The sequence below is a fragment of the Camelus dromedarius genome, chromosome 14, assembly GCF_036321535.1.
Source record: "Camelus dromedarius isolate mCamDro1 chromosome 14, mCamDro1.pat, whole genome shotgun sequence".
In the NCBI taxonomy this organism is placed as follows: domain Eukaryota; kingdom Metazoa; phylum Chordata; class Mammalia; order Artiodactyla; family Camelidae; genus Camelus; species Camelus dromedarius.
In genome coordinates this window covers 18,960,939-18,980,777 of record NC_087449.1, presented here as the reverse complement: position 1 = coordinate 18,980,777, position 19,839 = coordinate 18,960,939, and the positions used below count along the sequence as shown (strand labels likewise).

At 37.4% G+C, this 19,839-nt stretch overlaps 1 protein-coding gene across 5 annotated transcripts in view; it reads left to right on the top strand.

The window, feature by feature from the left end:
* The window catches only part of LRRC7 (leucine rich repeat containing 7), a 430,080-nt gene that overhangs the window by 305,489 nt on the left and 104,752 nt on the right, over positions 1–19,839 (top strand). For all 5 annotated transcript variants that reach the window (XM_064493462.1, XM_064493461.1, XM_064493460.1 and 2 more), the window contains exons 9-11: positions 3,851–3,925; positions 9,442–9,586; positions 15,102–15,174. In XM_064493462.1, the coding sequence (XP_064349532.1) occupies positions 3,851–3,925; positions 9,442–9,586; positions 15,102–15,174 (293 nt within the window). The remainder of the gene's footprint in view (positions 1–3,850; positions 3,926–9,441; positions 9,587–15,101; positions 15,175–19,839) is intronic.

The following is a 19,839-nucleotide window of genomic DNA, read 5'->3' as shown; positions in this document are numbered from 1 at the left end:
CAAAGCTGAGTGCACATCATCCCTTACTTCACTGGACTTATTTCTCCAGAGTATGATACTCTTGTTCACTTCCTTATTCTTATTTTTTGGTTGGATTTACTAATCCCTTACTCTCCTGGACTCTGTTTCTTCTTGCCTTCTTCTGTAGTTTGCTCTTCTGTCACGAATCCTTTTGAGTCCAGCGCCCACAAGGGTCCTCCTGCCTGGTGTCATTTGAATTAACAGAAGAAGACAGAGTTTGTTTCAGAGGCAAAGGAAAGCATTATTCTTTGACCAACAAATGGAGAGGTGCAAGCTCGCACTCTAGCATACGTAGTCTCCCAGAAAGGCCGTAGGCAGGGCTGCTTTACAGGGGTCTCGACATCAGGGCGGGGGCAGAATTCTCACTGGTAGGCACAGCTTTGCTGCTCAGGCTGCAGATCTCAGTATGGGCACGGTATCTCTGCACACGGCCCGCTGAGCCTAGGTGTTGGGCGCAGCCGTTTGGCACTGGAACTTTGTCTGAAGTGCTGGGGGGCAAGGCCTCTGCATGTAGTCCCATGTGAGCAAGTGAGACTAGACTAAGCACAAAGGAAAAAAATTTAGGCTTTATTTTATTACCCAGATTATGTTTTTATTTCCCAGGAATTATTAATGGATTTTGCTGGTAACACTTCCTGTTTTCAACTCACAAGTGATAGTGTTCCACAGGGTTCCTTCCTCAATCAGCTGCCCCTCTGATCATCTTCACATTCCCCACAGGGAGGTCATCCACATGGGTTTCTCCTTTCACAGAATACCTAAGTCATACATTCTTAGCTCAGACCTATTCCCTAAGTTTCAGATTTTAACAGCCAACTGATTTCTGGATTTCTCTACCTGTGTCTCCCAGGAACCTAGAGCCAATCATGATCACAGCTGAATTCAGCCTCTTTCATGTATGTGCTCCTACCTCCAGGTTCTGCATCACCATTGGTGGCACCACCACAAGCTGGACAACTGGGGGACATGCATCTTCTAAATGTTTCCTGAATCCAACTTCTCTTTGTTCCTCATTATATCGTTTATTACTAGTCCTAACAAGTTTTTCTGTTTTTTTTTTCCTTTTCCTTTTTCCATCAGAATAGAAGGAGATAGATAGATAGATAGACATACAACATCAACCTGCCAAAATCACTTCCTATTAGAAAACTTTTAGTGATGCTCCTTGACACGTAAGATAAAGTCCTATCTCCCTAACTAAACGTGAGGCCATCATAGACCCCACCCCCCCTTTATTAGCCTCATTTTCTGTTACTTACTCAGTTTCAGTGTTAACTTTACTCAGTTAACACTCCAGTAGAGCAAACTGCCTGTGGTTCCCATTCATACATCATGTTGTTTCTCACCACTCAGCTTCTGGCTAAAATGTGCTTCCTCTCCTCTCCTCTCTTCTGACCCCCTCCTTCTCATCTCAGCCCCGTGAATCCTTGTCTGGTTTCCCTCAGTGCTAAAGCATAGAGGTCCCCCCTTTTTTATATTTTCATAATGTCACGTGTGTGCTCTTTGTATGCTTGACCCAGAAACAGACCGTGAGTTTTGTGAGAGCAGAGACCGTACCACGCATTATGACTCCAGTGCAGTGCCTGGAACTTAGAAGCTGTTTAATGAGCACTTGCTGAATGAAGGGATGACTAAATTATGAAAGGACTGTGTGTTCTCATGCTTCTTTTTTTCATACAGTGTCACTGTGTGGCAGGGGCAGTAGCGTTCCCCAAATGTTCCATGAATTTCCTCCTACATTTCCCAGCCTTCCCTGAACTTAGGTCCAGGCCACAGAAACATTTCTAGCCGATGGACTATAGGAGAAGTGATAAGCGTCACTTTCAGCCCGAGATCTTTAAGAGCAGTGGCTAACTTTCCATGTCCTCTGTTCTCTGCTTTGACTCTCCTGGAAGTCTTGAGATGTGGTAACACAAGATCATGGGGGCAGAAAAGCACACTGGGCTTGTAGTGGGAGTGAGAAGTAATCCTGTTGTGTTAAGCCATCGAGATTTTAGGATTATTTTGTTACCACAGCCCAATCTAGTTTCTCCTGAATAATGCTCAGTCTCAAGTTCATACGCTAATCTCCGTCTTGTTACAACATAAGGTTGTATTGAACTTCCCAGGTATGCAACTCTTCCTCTTCTCCTGAAGTCTGCATGATGCCTAGGCTTAGAAAAACTGCCCCACAGGACTGATGTTTCCCAAGACAGAGGCAGAGTAGCTCATTGCCCGTTCCCTGTGATCTAAGTGACAGTGGGAATATTTTCCTACACAAAAATACGCCCCCCCGCCACTTACTCGGGCAGGATGCCATGTCCTGACTTTAGATTTTGATCCTTGTTGTAAATGAGACTTCTCCCCAGAATAGTGCCTCGTTCTGCTGCAACTGCAGGCTGAAGATATCAGAGACTGTCTCCAAAGCAGTCCTGGAAGTCTCTGAGATGTATGGTACTGACCCACAATTATCAGTGTTCTAATAGTCACGTTGATACAATTCCATTCTTTTCCACTAGTATTCTATCAAATACACTGGCTTTCCTAATTGGATCTCAAATTTTATTGAACTATGGTTGTATCTTATTTCAGTGATAATTCTTCCCATTGGAAAAGACAAAACAATCTGACTTCAGGTGTGGCTTAATTCTAGGCTTATACAAGGTAACAGTTTACATCCTTTAACTCAGACAGGCCCTTCCCCTTTCCTCAAGCCTGAAGCTCCCAGGGTTGTACCCTCCCAGTTTCAAATCCAGCAGGCAGAGCAAGTGTCTTTTTCCCAGAAGTCCCGGTCAAAGAACCGTTCTTTCTTATCTGCTCTGAATGGATCCTTGAGCCTAACCCTGCGGCCGGGTGAATACAACGCACTAATTAGCTTAGGACTTTGTCAGTTCCCTGGAGTGGTAAAGAGAAATCAACTTCAAGGGAAGCAGGTGGCCTTAGAGTAGGGAAGGGATCATTTCTGAAAAGAAATCGGGAAGAGGTCACCATAAATCAAGAAATGATGCTGGCAGCAGTGGCAACCTCTATCCTCTCTACATAGTCGGCTGCCCAGGAGATAGAATTTAGAAACAGCTTCTAGTTAAGGAATGAAGGTGTTTCATTATGCACTATATGTTTACACCTTGATCATATTCTCCCCTTTCTCTGAACTTCCTTACGTTATTCTTTTCTTCCGTGCGTTGCCTTGTGTTTTAGTTATTTACATGCATTTGTCTCCCCAGTTAGACCATCAGCTACTTCAAGGCAGGAACTGGGTTTGAATAACTGTGGATCCTGCTTTGTGCCTTTCACAAAGTAGGCATTTGCACTATTCAACAAATAATTATTTGTTGAGTAAATGGAAAGATAAAATGCGTGGGTCTTATTCATACTTTTATCACATTATGGTAATGCAATGCCTGTGTGTGGCGGTGGTTCTCCACGTGTATGGTGCTAATACTGCACATGTTAAAACCTACTATTTGCCAAGTACCATGGCAAAGAACTGGGATATGAGATACAGTGATTAAAAACCAAACATTACTCTGCTCTTCGAAAGCTTATACTTTCATGAAGAAGACAGAATATAATAAATACTACAAAGGATAATTGTAGGGTATTAAGGGAGAGTAATAAATTTTAATTCTTATGATTGTTGTTCTGATTGTTTCCACATGAATTCTAGGTTGCCTACCTCAGGGACTACAATTTTGCTGCAGGAGGTCTGTTAAACTTGGAATTTCTTAGAGGATTAACACTAGATTCCCAAATAAAAGTTCCAGATCCAAAAATTACATTTTATATTGTGATAAGAAAAGACTAATTTAGTTTTCTTCTTCTCTCTCCTTTTTCCCTACCACTCTCCTAGCCTGAAGTTCTGGATCAAATACAAAATTTAAGGGAGTTGTGGATGGATAATAATGCGTTGCAAGTGCTCCCTGGGGTATGTAAGTTTTTATTACGCCATGTTGTCCAGCATCCATGTTGTGTAATAATTGTAACTGATAATGATTAATCTTACACCTTAAATCTCAGTGTTTTCATTTCAAAGTTAAACATCTGTTAGGAGTGTTCAGTCATCAAGTGTTTTCAGTAATTTGTTTTTTCAATATTTCATATACTTTTTGAAAGTGTCATAGGTATATAAATTGTATGAAAATGTATCTCTTTCTCTTAGGAGTATATTTTTCATCTCTCCATATTTACTGTTTTTCAAAAGCTGAAAACTCTATATTATTATGTGAAAATAAAGAAAATGCTCTATATAATATACCAAGTCTTAGTTTTGCAAAATCAGTCTTCTTATAGGTAACTAGATAATGGTTTCTGCTCATGTTGTTAGAGCTGTTCCACAAAATAAAACTCAGCCAGTTCAGGTGATTTCCAATAGAACCTATCTGAATTTTTGAAAAAGGCAAGGAGCATAAAGTGTTAAAAATAGAAAGTTAAACAAGAGTCAAATTTTTTCTCAACTAACAGACAATCCAGTAATACCTTTTGAATAGATTCATGAGTCAACTCACTGAGTGTGACTATTTCTTCCTTTTCCATCTGGGAAAGAATGGCTTTTGATAAAACACTGCCTCTTGCCACTCATAACACATGCACTCAAATATAAGCATGTACATACACACACACACACACACACACACACACACACAACAACAACAACAACAACAACCACCAGGCTCCCAGCAGTGAAAGCCAACTCTAAACTCCTTGCATTGAGCTAAGTAGCCAGGACGGCTGGATGTGTACTAATTCTGCAGCCAATGAGATTTAGACGTGTGTTCCCAAAGCCAACATTATTCCTTGTTTGAACTGACATTAAAAATTTCTTAAAATGATGGCAAAAACAACAAAAACAGTAAGCTTATTCTCTTTTGAACAAGCATGAGACCCCCATAAAGTAGAAAATCTGGCAAAAGACTAGGGGGAAAAAAACACTTTCATCTCTTACCAAAAGAATACATTTCTACTATCATCACAGATGCAAAACAGAAAAGCATGAACATTTTGTATTCATTGATTTATTCAAAAACCATTTACAAATATACCTCTATGAACTAGGAACCATGATAATGTCAGGGCTACACAGGTAGTATATTCAATGGCCTTGAGCGTATTTGTCTGAGGGGCTCACATATAATGAGAGAGATAAATCTGGACTCCACTCCACATATTAAAGCTAGATTTATGCCATATTCAAGGTGTGTACTAATCCTGAGACAACACAAGTAAGACACAGATCAAGTCCCTGTACAGAGTTGAGGAATCAGAATGTATGTCTAGCTGGAAAAATTTATACCTACTTCTTCAATATATTTAGTTATTAAAAACCATTTATCATTTAGCATTTAGCATTTATCAGGGCTAGGCATTATCTGGGTTTTTTTTAACAAATGACTCACCAAATCCTCATAACAACCCTATGAAGTAGAGTTTATTACCATCTCCGTGTTATAGATGAGGAAGCTGAAACAGAATGAGTAACTGGGCCAAGATCACACAGCCAGTAAACGATGGAACTGTAATTCAGACCTGCCCCAGAGGCTCTCGTTCACTACGATGCACCAAAATGCTGTTGCTAGAGAATCAATAAAACGTACAAATGAGAATTAGGCTCGTCTTACTTTTCACAGTTGCTACTTTCCTTAAGTCCAACCTTGCAAATAAACTCAAACCTTGAATTCCTTAGTAAGTATGTTATTTAAATGAAAGGTAGTGATTAAACCTGTAAAACAGATAATGCTCTCTAATGTGTCTGTTTCAAAAGTGGATTTTTCTTATATCCTGCCAGCTTTAAGTCGATTTCTTACCTTAGTTAGTACAGTTGAATTCTATGTTTTGTGATACTCCTGTGGGAGTGCCCTACACCTCCCGGCCTTAAACAGGCATGGCTTTCTGGATGTCCAGTGCTGGCAATAGCTATCATGAAATTACCGGGAAACACTTGACTTTGAAAGGCCAGTCTTGAAATTGCAATCTTCAGCCCTTGTCTATCATTTCACAGAATGATTCATCCTAAATATTTAGTGTCATAAGACACAGGGAAAAAAAGAGTTCATTTTATAATTAGTTCATGTATCATACTTTTTAAATCCTTTTGGAAGCCTGGGCTATCATTTTTCCACTGTGATTTTCATAAATCAGAGAAGCAAATAGATAATGATCAAAAATTAGTCTGCTACATATCTCTGTCTTGCAACCATCTCTCTAAGATCAATCAATCAAAATATGCCTAAACAACAAAATCCAGTATCTTTGATAGTGCTTGTGATGGCTTCCACTTTTTTATTTGTTGTCCACCGCCCATCTGTAGACCCCTTTATGTCCAAAGGGATGTTGGAGCAATATTCAATATCCTCAAGAACTCTGAGGCATTGGGCCTCAAATGCCTTTATCACTCCAGGCTACTACTGCCTTTATAAGGTGTTTGAAAGTGAGGGTTTAGAAAGACTCAAAAATAAACACCAAAGTGTTATTTTGCTTCCAAAAAAAGATGTTTAGAAACTTCACACCGAAATACTGAGTTGTGCTAGAAATAGCAACTCAGGAAGCTTCAAAGAGAAAAGAAATTTTTTCACGATAAAGGAACCAAAAAAAAAAAAAAAAGAAATATACACACACATACACACATAAATACATACATCTTTATTGCTGGGCTCCCCAGAAGAGACGAATGAGTAAGATAAGATAATAGTTCCTTGGAGCGGAGAGCTATAAGTAAAGTGACAGCATGTGTCACCTACTGTAAGGGGCTCACACCCTCTGCTTGCAGGGGGATCTGAAGGAGCAGGACTACAGACATGTGCTGGGTAATTAGGGATTTAGAGTTCAGGGAGTGTCAATATGATCAATAGGCTTTGTAGTCTGTAATCTGATAAAAGGAGTTTGAATTTTAGCTCCACTGCTATTGATGGGGTAACCCTGGAGTATTACCTGTAGTAGATCCTGTCATCTATCATCCTCTTGAAATGAAGAACTTACTGTCTTCCTCCCGCCCCTGGGAATGCTGCCTGCAGCTCCCCACCCTCTTCAGGAATTGTGCCTTGGTAGAAGAGAACTTTCTCACGCAGGGTTACACTGTATTCCAGGAGACCTCCAGCCAGGGGTCAGTCCATGCAGGAGTATGAAAGCCCTTACCCCCTGCTCGGGACGACTGAGGGCAGTCCCACCGTCAGCACTACTACACTGAGGAAATCCTCAGACTTCATCACAGCCCCGCTGCTTCATCTGCCCAGTCCTGCCTCCTTCCTTCCCTCTTTCTTCCCACTGATATTAATCCCAAGAATCTCTCATAAACATCTCTTTGTCTCCACTTGGCAGGGAACCCAACGTGTACAGGCATCGCTTAGCCTCTAAACTTTAGCGTGTGTCCAGGTGCATACTCTGATTCAGGAGGCCTGGAGTGGGTCTGAGATTCTGCATTCCTGACAAGCTCCCAGCTTGTGCCAATGCTGCTGGTCTATAAAACACATTTTGAGTAGCAAGAGTACAAAGTATTAAATCAAGTACTATATATAAAGTACTTAGCACAGCACCAAGTGTGTGCCTGCATGTGTAATGAACTTATTTATTATTTACTTTTTATACTCTGTCCAATATGTAGAGACAATGTAGTAAAGTGTACACAGTAGACCAACAAACAGATGAACCACTGAGCACAGATAGGTGTGGACATTTATTTGCAAAACATGCCCTTAAAGGAAAGGAAGATAAAGAACGTCATCGTGCTCTAACTCCTGTGTTCAAGTCCCAGCTAAAGGATCACTGGTCGATCTCTGCCCAGTGTGTGACTTGATTCCTCCCCTGTCCTCAGCAATCAGTTACTAATCCAGTTGTTCCACTTCTGAATTTTTCTGGAACCCGTCCCTTCTTCATCCTCACTTCTGCTGCCTTAACTCAGGTCCCTTTCATCTCCTCAGCCAAACTGCATCCAGATCCTTCTAATCCTTCCATACCTATTCTAACTCTAGTCATGGATCTTCCCTGCACATTTCCCCAAAGTTACAAGACATAAATCTGATTATGTCATTCGCTATCTTAAAAGCCTTGAATAGCTTCCCTTGCCTGTAAGATAGAGTTCACATAATCCTCACATAACATGTAAGACCTCTTAACAGTTGGCTTCTTAGAGTCCTGACTTCATCACCGTGTTCAGTGACTTTGAATATGCTCCTCTTTCTCAAACACACCATGTTTTTTCACACTTCTCTGTGAAGGTGTGTGCTGTTCTCTCTTCCATGTACAGGTTCTTTCTTGATAAGCAGTGTCTTCTAGGAAATTTGCAGCCCCGTGCTTCTATGGCATTCTCTACGTGCTTTTTAATTGCTCATATCATGGGGTATTATGATTATTTGTTCATTTGACATTTTCCTTCACTGCTATGAGCTCCTTAAAGATAAAGACTTTGTATCATGAGAAGTCTCTCCCCATACTTAGCTGACTTACTCTTGATTGTTCTTCAGTATATAACACAAGCCCCGGCAGATAGCACATCCTCAAAAGGAACTGTTGAGTGAACATAATATTGATTCTGCTTAGTAGAATAAAATCAGAATCATGATTTGAAACCTTTCCTACACATTTGAAATTGCAAGAATCAGCATGTCAGCATGTGTTGTTTTGGTGGCAACTTTATTTATATCTATTTAATTCAATTCAGTGGCAACTTTGAGTGTGTTATCTTTATCTCTATATTGAGATGTAATTCTCAAATCATAAAATTCACCCATTTAAAATATACAGTTCAGTGGTTTTTAGAATACTCAACACAGTTGTACAGCCATCACCACAATCTAATTTTAGAACATTTCTGTTAGGACAGAAAGAAACCCTGAAGCCATTAGCAGTCACTCCTTCCCCTCATCATCCCCCCAGCCTCTAGCAGCCCTAATCTGCTTTCTGCCTCCATAGATTTACCAATACCGGACATTTCATGTAAATGGAATCGTACAATAGATGGTCTTTTGTGGCATCTTTCACTGCATATGTTTTCAAGGTCCATCCATTTTGTAACCTGTATCAGTACTTTGTTGCTTTTTATTGCTAAGTAACATTCCAGCTTATGGATATACCGCATTCTGTGTATCCATTCAACTGATGGACATTTGGGTTTCCACTTTTTGACCATTGTGAATAATACTGCTTTGAACATGTGTGTTTTCGTGCAGATGTATGTTTCATTCTTGAGTATGTACCTAGGGATTGCTGGGTCATGTGGAAACTCTATATTTAACATTTTAAGAAATGACCAAACTGTCTTCCAAAGTGGCTGCATAATTTTACATCCCTACTAGAAATGTATGAGAGTTACAGTTTCTCCACATTCTCACCAACACTTGTTATTATTGCATTTGCTTTTAAAATTAATTTTACAGTGTTTTGGTTTTTACAGCTTTAAAATATCTTGTGAAAGTTTCTCAACTAACCCTGAGTTTATGCAATGTCATCAAGTCTATAGGGAAGTTAAAGTTGTTGGTATACCTGGATATGTCAAAAAACAGAATAGAAACGGTTGACATGGACATTTCTGGATGTGAAGCCCTGGAGGACCTCTTACTATCATCCAATATGTTGCAACAGTTGCCTGACTCTATAGGTGAGAACATAATATTCTGTCATGAATGTTTATGTCAAATATACCATTTTCTGTTTTTGGCAATATAGTTTTTCTGCAGATGTGGGGAGTATACTGTGAGCCTGATATTAATAAATTAGCAAGATCATTATTCAAGATGGTAAAATATTTTACCAACATCTTGAAATGGTAACTCTAATAACTCAAGTTGTCAAATTCAAGAAGCCTCACCTCTTAAAATGATCCTACCAAATTGATATCTTTTAAAAAACTGTAGATCTTCTAAGTTGTAAAATATCATTGTAAGGAGTAGATATCTGAGATTTAGAGTAATTTGATAACCATGTATGTTTTCTTACATTATTATAGAATTGTAGTAGCTTCTATCCACAGAACATTGCTGTATTCTATCCTTAATAATATTGTTAACATGACTATCATCTAGGAATAACATAATAAATATAAAATATCTGAATAGTTCTAGTATTTAAAAGTGATACCTTTTACATGATGTTAAGGTATTTGAGGGCAGATATTTTGTCTGTTAGTATGTACTAACTACTCGATCCATTTTTATCATAAATTTTTGCACGAGTAAAATAGTGAAAGATTCTAATTGAAATAATGAGTAAACGTTTTTGTATCGATATCCTACTATTATTATTTATGACAGAACTCAGCCTGGAGAGTAATTATCAAAGTACTTAACTTTGGAATATAGTTTTTAACACTCTTTGAATTAGGTGTGTCATGTGGTCTGGAACTTATTGATGCTTCTGAAAATTAAGTCACAACCTAGGTAGTCTGACTTAAGGGAAGCTAGAAGACAAGTTGGTCTCCCAAATTTTTCTTCAGTATCTTATTGTTCTTATTTTCACAATTCTTTCAGGCTAATAGAGAATGCTAGTTTTAACAAAAGCGGTTAGCTTTTCTTTCTTCATAGATTTGGTGACTTTTTTGTTTATATAGTTACATATTTTTATAACAGTGTTTCTCCAACTTACACCGTCATTAAGACTAATGTGAGAGCTTTATTAAACACGTCCACATTTCCAGGCTCTTTCTGTGAAAATTCTGATTTAATAAGTATGTAGTAAGCCCTCTGTTCTATATTTTTATTAAACATCCTAGATGAAACTTATGATCAGATAAGCTTAGGAAAAACTATTTTATGTTGTAGAAGGTAAGGAAACATGATTTAAAAAAGCACCCTCTGGTCCAGATGATAATCCTCTGGTCAGAATACACACCTTACTCTTCTACTCAATCACCACTCCATACCACTTCAAAGGCATACTGAGAATAGAAAAACTACTTATATTAGAACATATTTTTATTCATTACTGCCTCTTCGGTACAAAGAACCAGGCCAGGTATGTGGTAAGTCCTCCTTAAGTATTTAGTAAATAAAATAATAAATGCCCTACTTAAGAAGAATGAACATATACCTGGGCCTGAGATATAATGCAAACACAGCGATGACCCCAGGTCTGGTGGCCTCCAGACCACAAACAGCAGTGACAGCCATAAATTCCATTCCTGCAGTGGGTAAAAAGGGCCTTAAGCATACCAGGGGAATACAAACTTACAGAGAGTGTGGCAGGGAACCTTTTCTTGCAAAAAGACACTGAAAAAAACCTGCAACTAACATGTAGAGCTAGGGTGGAAGGAGAGAACAGATACAGATTCGCTGCAGAAAATTACAGCAAGTCACAAGCTGGTTTGGACTAGATCTACAATATTCACATCAAATGACAGCACCGTGCTGCCAGTGTAAGACCTGGTTCTAAACTCCAGACACTTGAGGGTCAGGTGGAGGTAACCATGAAAGTGCCAGACAAGGAGAGGAGAGCATAGTGAAGGAGGAAGTATTCACCTTCACTAATGAGCATGCAAACAAAAATTTTAAGGGAAAATGAATGTCACAACAACCAAAAACTCAAGTAATAGGAAAGTCTACCCCAAGGGAAACCAAAGTTATCAAGCAACGTCAAAAATGATTTTAAGTATGTGCCGATTCTCAAACAAATAAAAGGAACAATAACATTTGTAAAAACAATAAGAACTTACAAAACAAAAGCAGGAGCTATGATTAAGAACAGGTGGTTATAAAAAAAAAAGAACCAGTTAGAAATTCTGGAAATGAAAATGTCACATAATGAAATAAAAGATGATTTAAACAATTTGTTTCAAATCTCTACCATGAAGAAAGCAGACGAGGAAATTAGCCTTCTGGTCTGGGAAGACAGCATGTAGAGGTGATAGAAAATATCAGATTAGGTACTTGGCTGGCATAGAACAGACTAGCACAGGCAGGTGGTTTTATGTATTTCACACCTTCTCTTAGACTCTGAGTGGTTCTCAAATCAAGAAAGCAACTTTGTTAGTGGCTTACTCCTCGAACTATCTCTGGACCCTATCGACCTTTTAGGGAAACCACATCTGCAGAGTTGCCAGAGTACTTCATTGTGCATGTAGAATGGTTGACTTTCCTCCAGGAATTTCCTTCTTGGTCAAGAGAAATAGCAGGGATGGGGGACTATCAACTCTGTTCTAAGGCTCTGAAATAATTTATTGATCTGATTGGATGGGAAATTGCATCTTGCCTTCTTTATTTGAGCATGGGTTGTCTATTGGACTACCAACACCTAAAAGAACACAAGACAAGAAATGTCATAGTGTTCATAAAGGAAAATAGCAACTTTAAAAATCTTTACTTGCTTTACATCTATTTTAGTTCTGCAGCTGAGGGGTATTTGAGTGGAGTGATACAGTCAACAACAAACCCTGTATGCTGAGTCCCTTTCCTGTGCTGGTTCCAGGGCAAACGAAGGGGGCTTTTTTCTTTTTCAAGATAGAGCTTTAATTTAACAATCAGTTTCTTTGGATAGCAGAGAAACTCAATAAAGGGGAATACATATATATTTTTTACTTTCCAAAACAGTTTATCTTATTCATTAGCGGTTAAAAACGCGTATTTTGTAGTCAAGTACCTGAGTTCACATTCTGGCTTTTCTACCTTACTAGCTGTGCCTTAGTTTCACCATTTTTTAAGTAACAGTACCTGCATCATGGGATTATTTTGAGAAATAAATGGAGTAATATATGTAAAATTGCTTAGAACAATACCTGGCACATAGGAAGTATTCAGTCAATGTTAGTTAGTATTATAATGTAACTGTTAGTATAAACTTAGATTTGATGCGTGCACAACTACTTGGCTTTCAAAATTCTATTATATATGTGTAAATGCCATGTAAATATTATCTATTTCGATAACAAATTGTATTAATATTGGTGCTTACTACATTTCTGCTTATTATATATTTATATGTAAGTAGCTAAAATCATAGTAAGGACCTCCTTTTCCTTTCTCTTCAGTACTTCTTAGTTGGGAACATAGTATAAAGAAGTGGAGAACTGAGGAAGGAACAGGATAAAATACCCTTAGTTCTTGTAGGGTAGAAGAGTCCAGGCAGATATGATGGAAATGCAGTAAAGGAGTTATCTGCCAGAGGAGGCCGTGAGCAGCAAAGCTGAGGCCGAGGGCCACTTTCCACTCCAAGGACCATCAGATTCCTGCAGAAGTGCCAGAATCTGTCCAAAGAGCGTGCCTTTGGATGGACTATGTGGGTGACAAAGTAGCCACCTCACGCACGAGTGAGGTCTCCTGAAGTCCACAGACGTGGAACAAAGAAGGGGGAACCTTAGCTCATTTCAGCCTTTAAAGCTGTAGAGGCCTCTACTCCATTCTTCAGAAAAATCTGTTGCATCAACCTTTGGACCTTATTCCCTAACCTGTCCCAGGGTTTTCTCATTACCACTGCAGACCTGAGGACTGATTCACTTAAAGATTGCTTTGCAGCCTGGCTTCATGAAGTTTGCACAGCCATCTGTAAACCCAGCCCCAAACTTCTCATGACCTAATCAAGTGATGTTGAGACTGTCCACCCTCCTCTGGCTCCCCTGGTGAGCAGGGGCAGTAGTTTGACCAAGACTGCCAACTCATAAAGAATTTAGCTGTAATTCACAGTCCTCTGTTTTCTTTGCACAATTGATGAACAAGCTCAGGAGTTCTTTTATATTTCTAGGATCGATAGTTTTTTATACACACACTGCAGAGAAGCTGAAGTGAGTCAGTCACCCTTTGAACACAGATGAATATGGCAGTGGGTGTTCAAATTTCAGAGATAAATTACCCCAGTGAGAATTGTCCTATTTCCCAGGTGCTACTGTTTTCAGCCACGTATCCTAGGGGCACAAGATGATATATTAAGCTCCAAATATTGCAGGTATTTTCTCACAGCAGTCTGATAGTGATAACATTTCTCTCCACTAAAGATTCTGAGTGCTTCTGCAGAATATGTAACTGAGCATAATGAAACTTAAATTATAGCAACAGCTTTATTTTAGATTTTTTGTCACTTGCGTTTTTCCTTTAAGGAATGCTCAAAATGCTTGAGAGGGGATAAGCATGACCTGTAGCAATGCTTCTCAAAGCATGTTCACAGAACACCACTGTACAGGATTCTCTGTGTGCACACACGAATTCCATGATGACTGTGGAGAGCCACCCTGCTACATTAGTATATTAAAAATTTCTCAAAAGACTTCATTAAAGAAATCTGGTTGATTTTTTTTTAGCATCTCCCAAACACATTTGACCATGGAGCCTACTATGTCTATCAGAATAAGTTTTTTGCAAAACAAGTCGTCTATAGCATATATCCATAGTTCAGTGTAAAACAAAAGTTAGTCACTGTTAATGCTTTGCTCTTGGATTGTGGCTGTTGAAGCCACGTTGATACTGTGGGTTATGCGGTGGCTGGGTAAAGGAAACTGTTCTTCAGCTACTCCGTGGTTGTTGCTCATTAGGGGGAGTACATCAAGCAGTAAGGTTATAGAGGGCATAAGTCAGACACTGAAATATAAATAGCTGGAACTTCAATTCTTGGCCAGTTCTACTTGGTGTATCAAAAAATCGTAAGTTTTTGTGTACTGCTGATTCAAGTCAAGAATTTATGATAACAAGAAAGAATATGAGGTCACATATTGTAATTTTCCAAGTCCATAATGAGAACCACTACACTGCAGTATTTCAGTACTCATTTGTTATTATTAGGCTTAATTCAGATTTGTTTTCAATTTGTATCACAACAGGAATGTTAGTTGTTAGTGCTTACGAGTTAATTAAATATTAAATCACAGCTGGCTTAAAAATTTTCATCTGGTCCATTGGCTGCATAACAGAAACAAAAAATGTGGTAGTGGTACCACCAACTCAGGATTCTGGAGAGCCTTATGTTTTGTTTACCTGTCTCCATCAATATACTTCAACTCCCACTGATGTAAGTAAATGTTTTGCAACTGGAAAGTCAAAATTAGACACATATTTATCAGTTTGTAGGTTGATATAAGCAGAGTACATCCAAACAGCATGACAAACATTCATCACAAGTGATTCCTTTAATTATTGTATTGTATTCTCTTTCAGAAATCTGTTCTCATGTATTAATAATCTTCTCCTCTGTTTTAGGATTGTTGAAAAAACTAACTACTCTAAAAGTAGATGACAATCAACTTACAATGCTACCCAACACAATTGGAAGGTAAGTGCCAAAGTTGCATGCCAGTCAGCCTCTCTGAGGCCAGAAACAAAAGAATATATTGAGTTTTCTACTTCAACACATTTTCTACTAGAGATACCAATAATCTTGTTCATGTGTAAACTCATTTTAGACCATATTTTATTTAGTTATAAATTTCTATATAATGTAGCTTAATTTAGTTTTATATCTGAACATTACATTGACACCCCACTATATAATACCATGAGAAATACTTAATTAACCATGACTCTTTCATAAGCAAAGTGATTACCCAAGATCTTCAATTATATCATTGCCTATAATTTATCAGAAACCATTAATGTGATGTTTTTGATGGAGTAGCAGCTCAAAATTCACTTGAATATGTCTTACAAAATCAGTTTTAGAAAGATCTGTATTATGTATATGTTACCATTGCACTATTCGTAATATCTGATATTTATAGAAGCTTAACATTATTTTAGAAGCTAAGGAGATAAGCATCTGTTTTAATTTGCATTTTTGAAATTTCCAAGATGAAAAGTCAGCATTGCCTTCTAAGGAAAAAATATATTTTATTTTAGAGCAATATACTTCTAATTTTATGTTGCCATTAACATTTGATTCACAGTTCTTTAAGAAATGTATATAATTATTAGTGACAGGCAGAGATGCTTTTGTTTACAACTTGTATAAAATGAGAAATCAATAAGCTGTCTTCATTCTAAAATTATGTGGGGTCTTTTATAGGAATTTTGTCCCATATCTCCTGTGAAAAATTATATAAATCCATAATTTAACAGATTTGGGTATACTTAGGGTAGTGGTTGGTGAAGTCTGGGTTTTTTTAAAAAAACAGATTTATTAGGTATAATTGATATCCAATAAACTCACATATTTAAAGTCTACAATCTGATGTTTTGACATTCATAGAAAGCCACGAAACCACAGTCAAGATGGTGAGCATATCCCTTAAGATTTTCTTATGCCCTTTACTATCTCCCTCCCTCGCCCCAATTTGGCAAGTGATCACAAATGAGAAACTCCACTTTCAAGAATGAAACAGTTTGACTAAATTCAAATTCTAATGTTCAGACTTTGTGAAGTAGTGAAAGTCTCAACCATTTTTAATATTTTAATGTCTACACCATTCAGTATGTTTTCTCTTCAATTACTTCCATTTTCTTCAATACAAAGTAGAGAGAAATTTATTTTCTTTTGCGTGCACATAAGTAACCATCTGTATCAGTCTGATGCTTTTTTAAAATTCTTCTTATCTAATTATATTCTTAGGCAGTAATTTTTCTTTTTCAGGTCAAAACTCAGGGGAAACTGAATTCAACTTTGTTTATCCCCACTATGGCCATAATTGATACTTTCACTCTTATGTTTACATTTCTTACATAAACTCGCATAAACTAATTACCTTAGCTCTGTGAAGACAAAGAGGTTTGATAACCTAAAAATAGACAAAGAAAAGTTACTTCTTTAGTATACGAGTAAATCTGGTTGCTGTTATTTACATATTTAGTTTTCTTTTCATTTTAATTTTTAAAGGTTCATAATTATTTTCCCTTAAAAGATTTATCAACGATAAATGTACCTATTCAATCCAAAAGTTGATTACTAGTGTAGAGGGATCAAAGTTAAGAATCTTATAGTAAAAGATTTTTTTAGTTACTTTTAAGTACCATCATCTTCCTTTGATTTACTGTTTCAGGGGAAATAAAAGGGAAGTGTTAAATAAATGGACTGCATTACTCTATTTTATTACAATTAAAAAAGCAGAATTTTAAAAAGCAGTAGAGAGTACAGGGGAAATCTCGGTACCTTCTGCTCAATTTTGCTGTGAACCTAAAACTGCTGTAAAATCTTTAAAAAAAAAAAAAAAAAGAAGAAGAAGAAGAAGAAGAAGAAGAAGAAAAGGAAGAATGAAGGACAAACCGTGGTTATTCAGACTTGTGTATTTGGCAGACATTTTGTCAGAAATGAACAAAGTGGGCCTGTCACTTCCAGGAAAACAACTGACAGTATTTTTTGCCAACAAGGAAATTTGAGCTGTCAAGCAAAAATTAGACTTTTGGAAAATTTGTATCTGCCATTGTGAGTTTGACAGCTTCCGATATTTAGAGGCTTTTCTGATAAGACTAATGTGATACCACTGATGTGGTAATGAATGTGATTTGTTGATACTGTACTATGAAATGTGCCAGCATTTGGAAAATCTGTTTAACTCAGTGAAGCAACATTTCCCAAATGACCGATTCATGAGCTACCAAATCAGACATGAGTAATAGACCTATTTAAAGTAAAATAGACTAGGTGATTTTAATGTATTGGTATGAAGAGTAAGAAAAGTGCATTGATATGTTTCAGATTTCACACTGCAATTACTCTACCCCCTAAAAAACTGCCACCTGATATGAGTTTCCAACTACGTATCTGTGTGAGGTTGGATTTTTTGACATAACTTAATCAAAGCAACATACTACAGCAGACTGAATCCATAAACAGATATGAGAATCCAATTACCTCCTATTAAGCTAAACATTGAGGGATTGGAAAAAATAAAAACAGTCTCTCTTCTCACTAAATGTTTTCGTTTTGGAAAATATACTTTGCATAAAATACGTTACCTACATTAACATGTCATGGGTTTATTACTGTTATTTAAGAGTGAATAATAATTAATTATTTTTTTAATTTTTGTTTTAATTTATAATATGAGAGGTACAAGATATAAACGATATAAACAATTGTACTTTAGGGTTACCAGTGATTTTTAAGAGTATAGAGGGGTCCTAAAATGAGAAAGTTTGAAAATGTCCTTTCTCTATCGCATCATGGTTTGGATAGTAAAATTATGACAGCCATTGTCAAACTTAACGTTCTCACTTCAAGGTAGAACCTACAGCAAAAAATATACTAAATCTCTAAAATGTGTAGTATACCTTAATAAGCAATCTGTATGAAGTAAAAAATATATATACAGGCTTTGCTTTCTTTAAGGAATTAAGAATTGATAGCTCAGAGGTTTAGTTCAAAGGCTAGAGATGAAATTTGATTAAAATCCTATTTAATGGCACCCTAAATCACACACAGAAAGTGTTTTGTAAATAGTGGAATAGTCTGTGTGTTTTATTATGGGACATTCTATCTAGAATTCTGTGCACCAAAATGTTGAGATGAGCTGCAGTGACAAAAATACTCTCATTCTGCACATAGAATGTTTCAGTAAGTTAGACTTCTCTTTTGTAATTTTTAATAGCCCAACCAGTAAAATGGCTGGTAAACTTAGTAGCCTAACCAGTAAAATTGCTGGTAATTTTTTTAATAGCCCAACCAGTAAAATTGTGGGAAGAATTCATTTTTCAACATCCTGCACAAGTGAAATAGATTCCATGACATTTGTGCCAAATGACTTGTAAAATTGATTATTTTTATTGTTGAACCTTAATTTGTGCCTAGGAGTTCCAGCTACTCTAAGAATTGAATGTGCCATGAAAATAATAATAAACAACTTTTTGTGTGTGCTCACGTTGTGCCAGATACCATGTTTACTGCTTTACATGCAATCTTATTTAAAAGCCCCATTAACACTATTCGATGTGTATTGTTATCTCCCCATCAACAGATGCAGAAACAGAGGCTGAGAGAAGTTAGCAGATTTCAAAGCTAAGCTGTGAATTTATCTATGATGCTTCTTAATATATGTGATAGTTGAGTCACACATTTTGTAATAGTTGGTCATTTCAGGGCCCTATTGCTCTAAAGGCAAAGAATCTTCCATAGGAAGAGAAACCACATGCTAAGCCTTCTCTCTTTTAGCTTCGTGGTTTTGCAGAAAAGCAATAAAAACTCAAAAACCTGAATGGTTATTTTTAAAAGTCATTCTATAATAGAATATGGTCATGAGAAAGGTTGCTGGCTAGAATCAGAAAATCTAAGCAACTATGCAAAGCTGGGTAAATCCCTTCTTCCCGGTGGGCCTCCCACTCCTGACGGGTAGCTGTGCTGAGCACTGGCTTTGGTGTCAAACAGCATGGGTGTGAGCCCTGGCCATGCCACTTAGCATGTGAACCTGGACAAATTATTTAAACTCTTTGTGGCTTAGCTTTTATAATTTCCTCATTTATAATTTCCGCCTATGTCTAAACTTCTAATTCTTCGATCCAGATGGTTGGTTTATATGATGTCAATACCTTAGATAGTAAGTTTCAGTAGTCTACTTACTAGACGGCCATAATAACAAGGAAATTAAGTGAACTTTGTTCTAGGTACCTGAATGCTAAAAGCTATGCTTCCCTCTGTTCCCTAAGCATGGAAGGATACACAAAAAACTGGAAATGTACGTGGCTTTGGGGAGGGGAATTTAGGGGCTGGGCAATAGAGTAAATAGGGAGACTTGTTTTTATCATGTACCCTCTGTGCTTTTTGAATTTCGTATCCTGTAATGTTATTCTAGTCAAAAAATTATTAAAAGCAAAGTGCGCACGCACACACACACACCCTTCATTGGATAAAATGCAAATTCCTCCACACTAATATTCAAGTTTTTCCATAGTCTAGTCTAGACTGGTGGTTCTCAACATGCAGTCTCCTGACCAGCAGCATCAACTTCAGCTGGGAACTTGTTAGAAATGCAAATTCTCAGAGACAATCCAATATCTACTGAACCAGAAACTC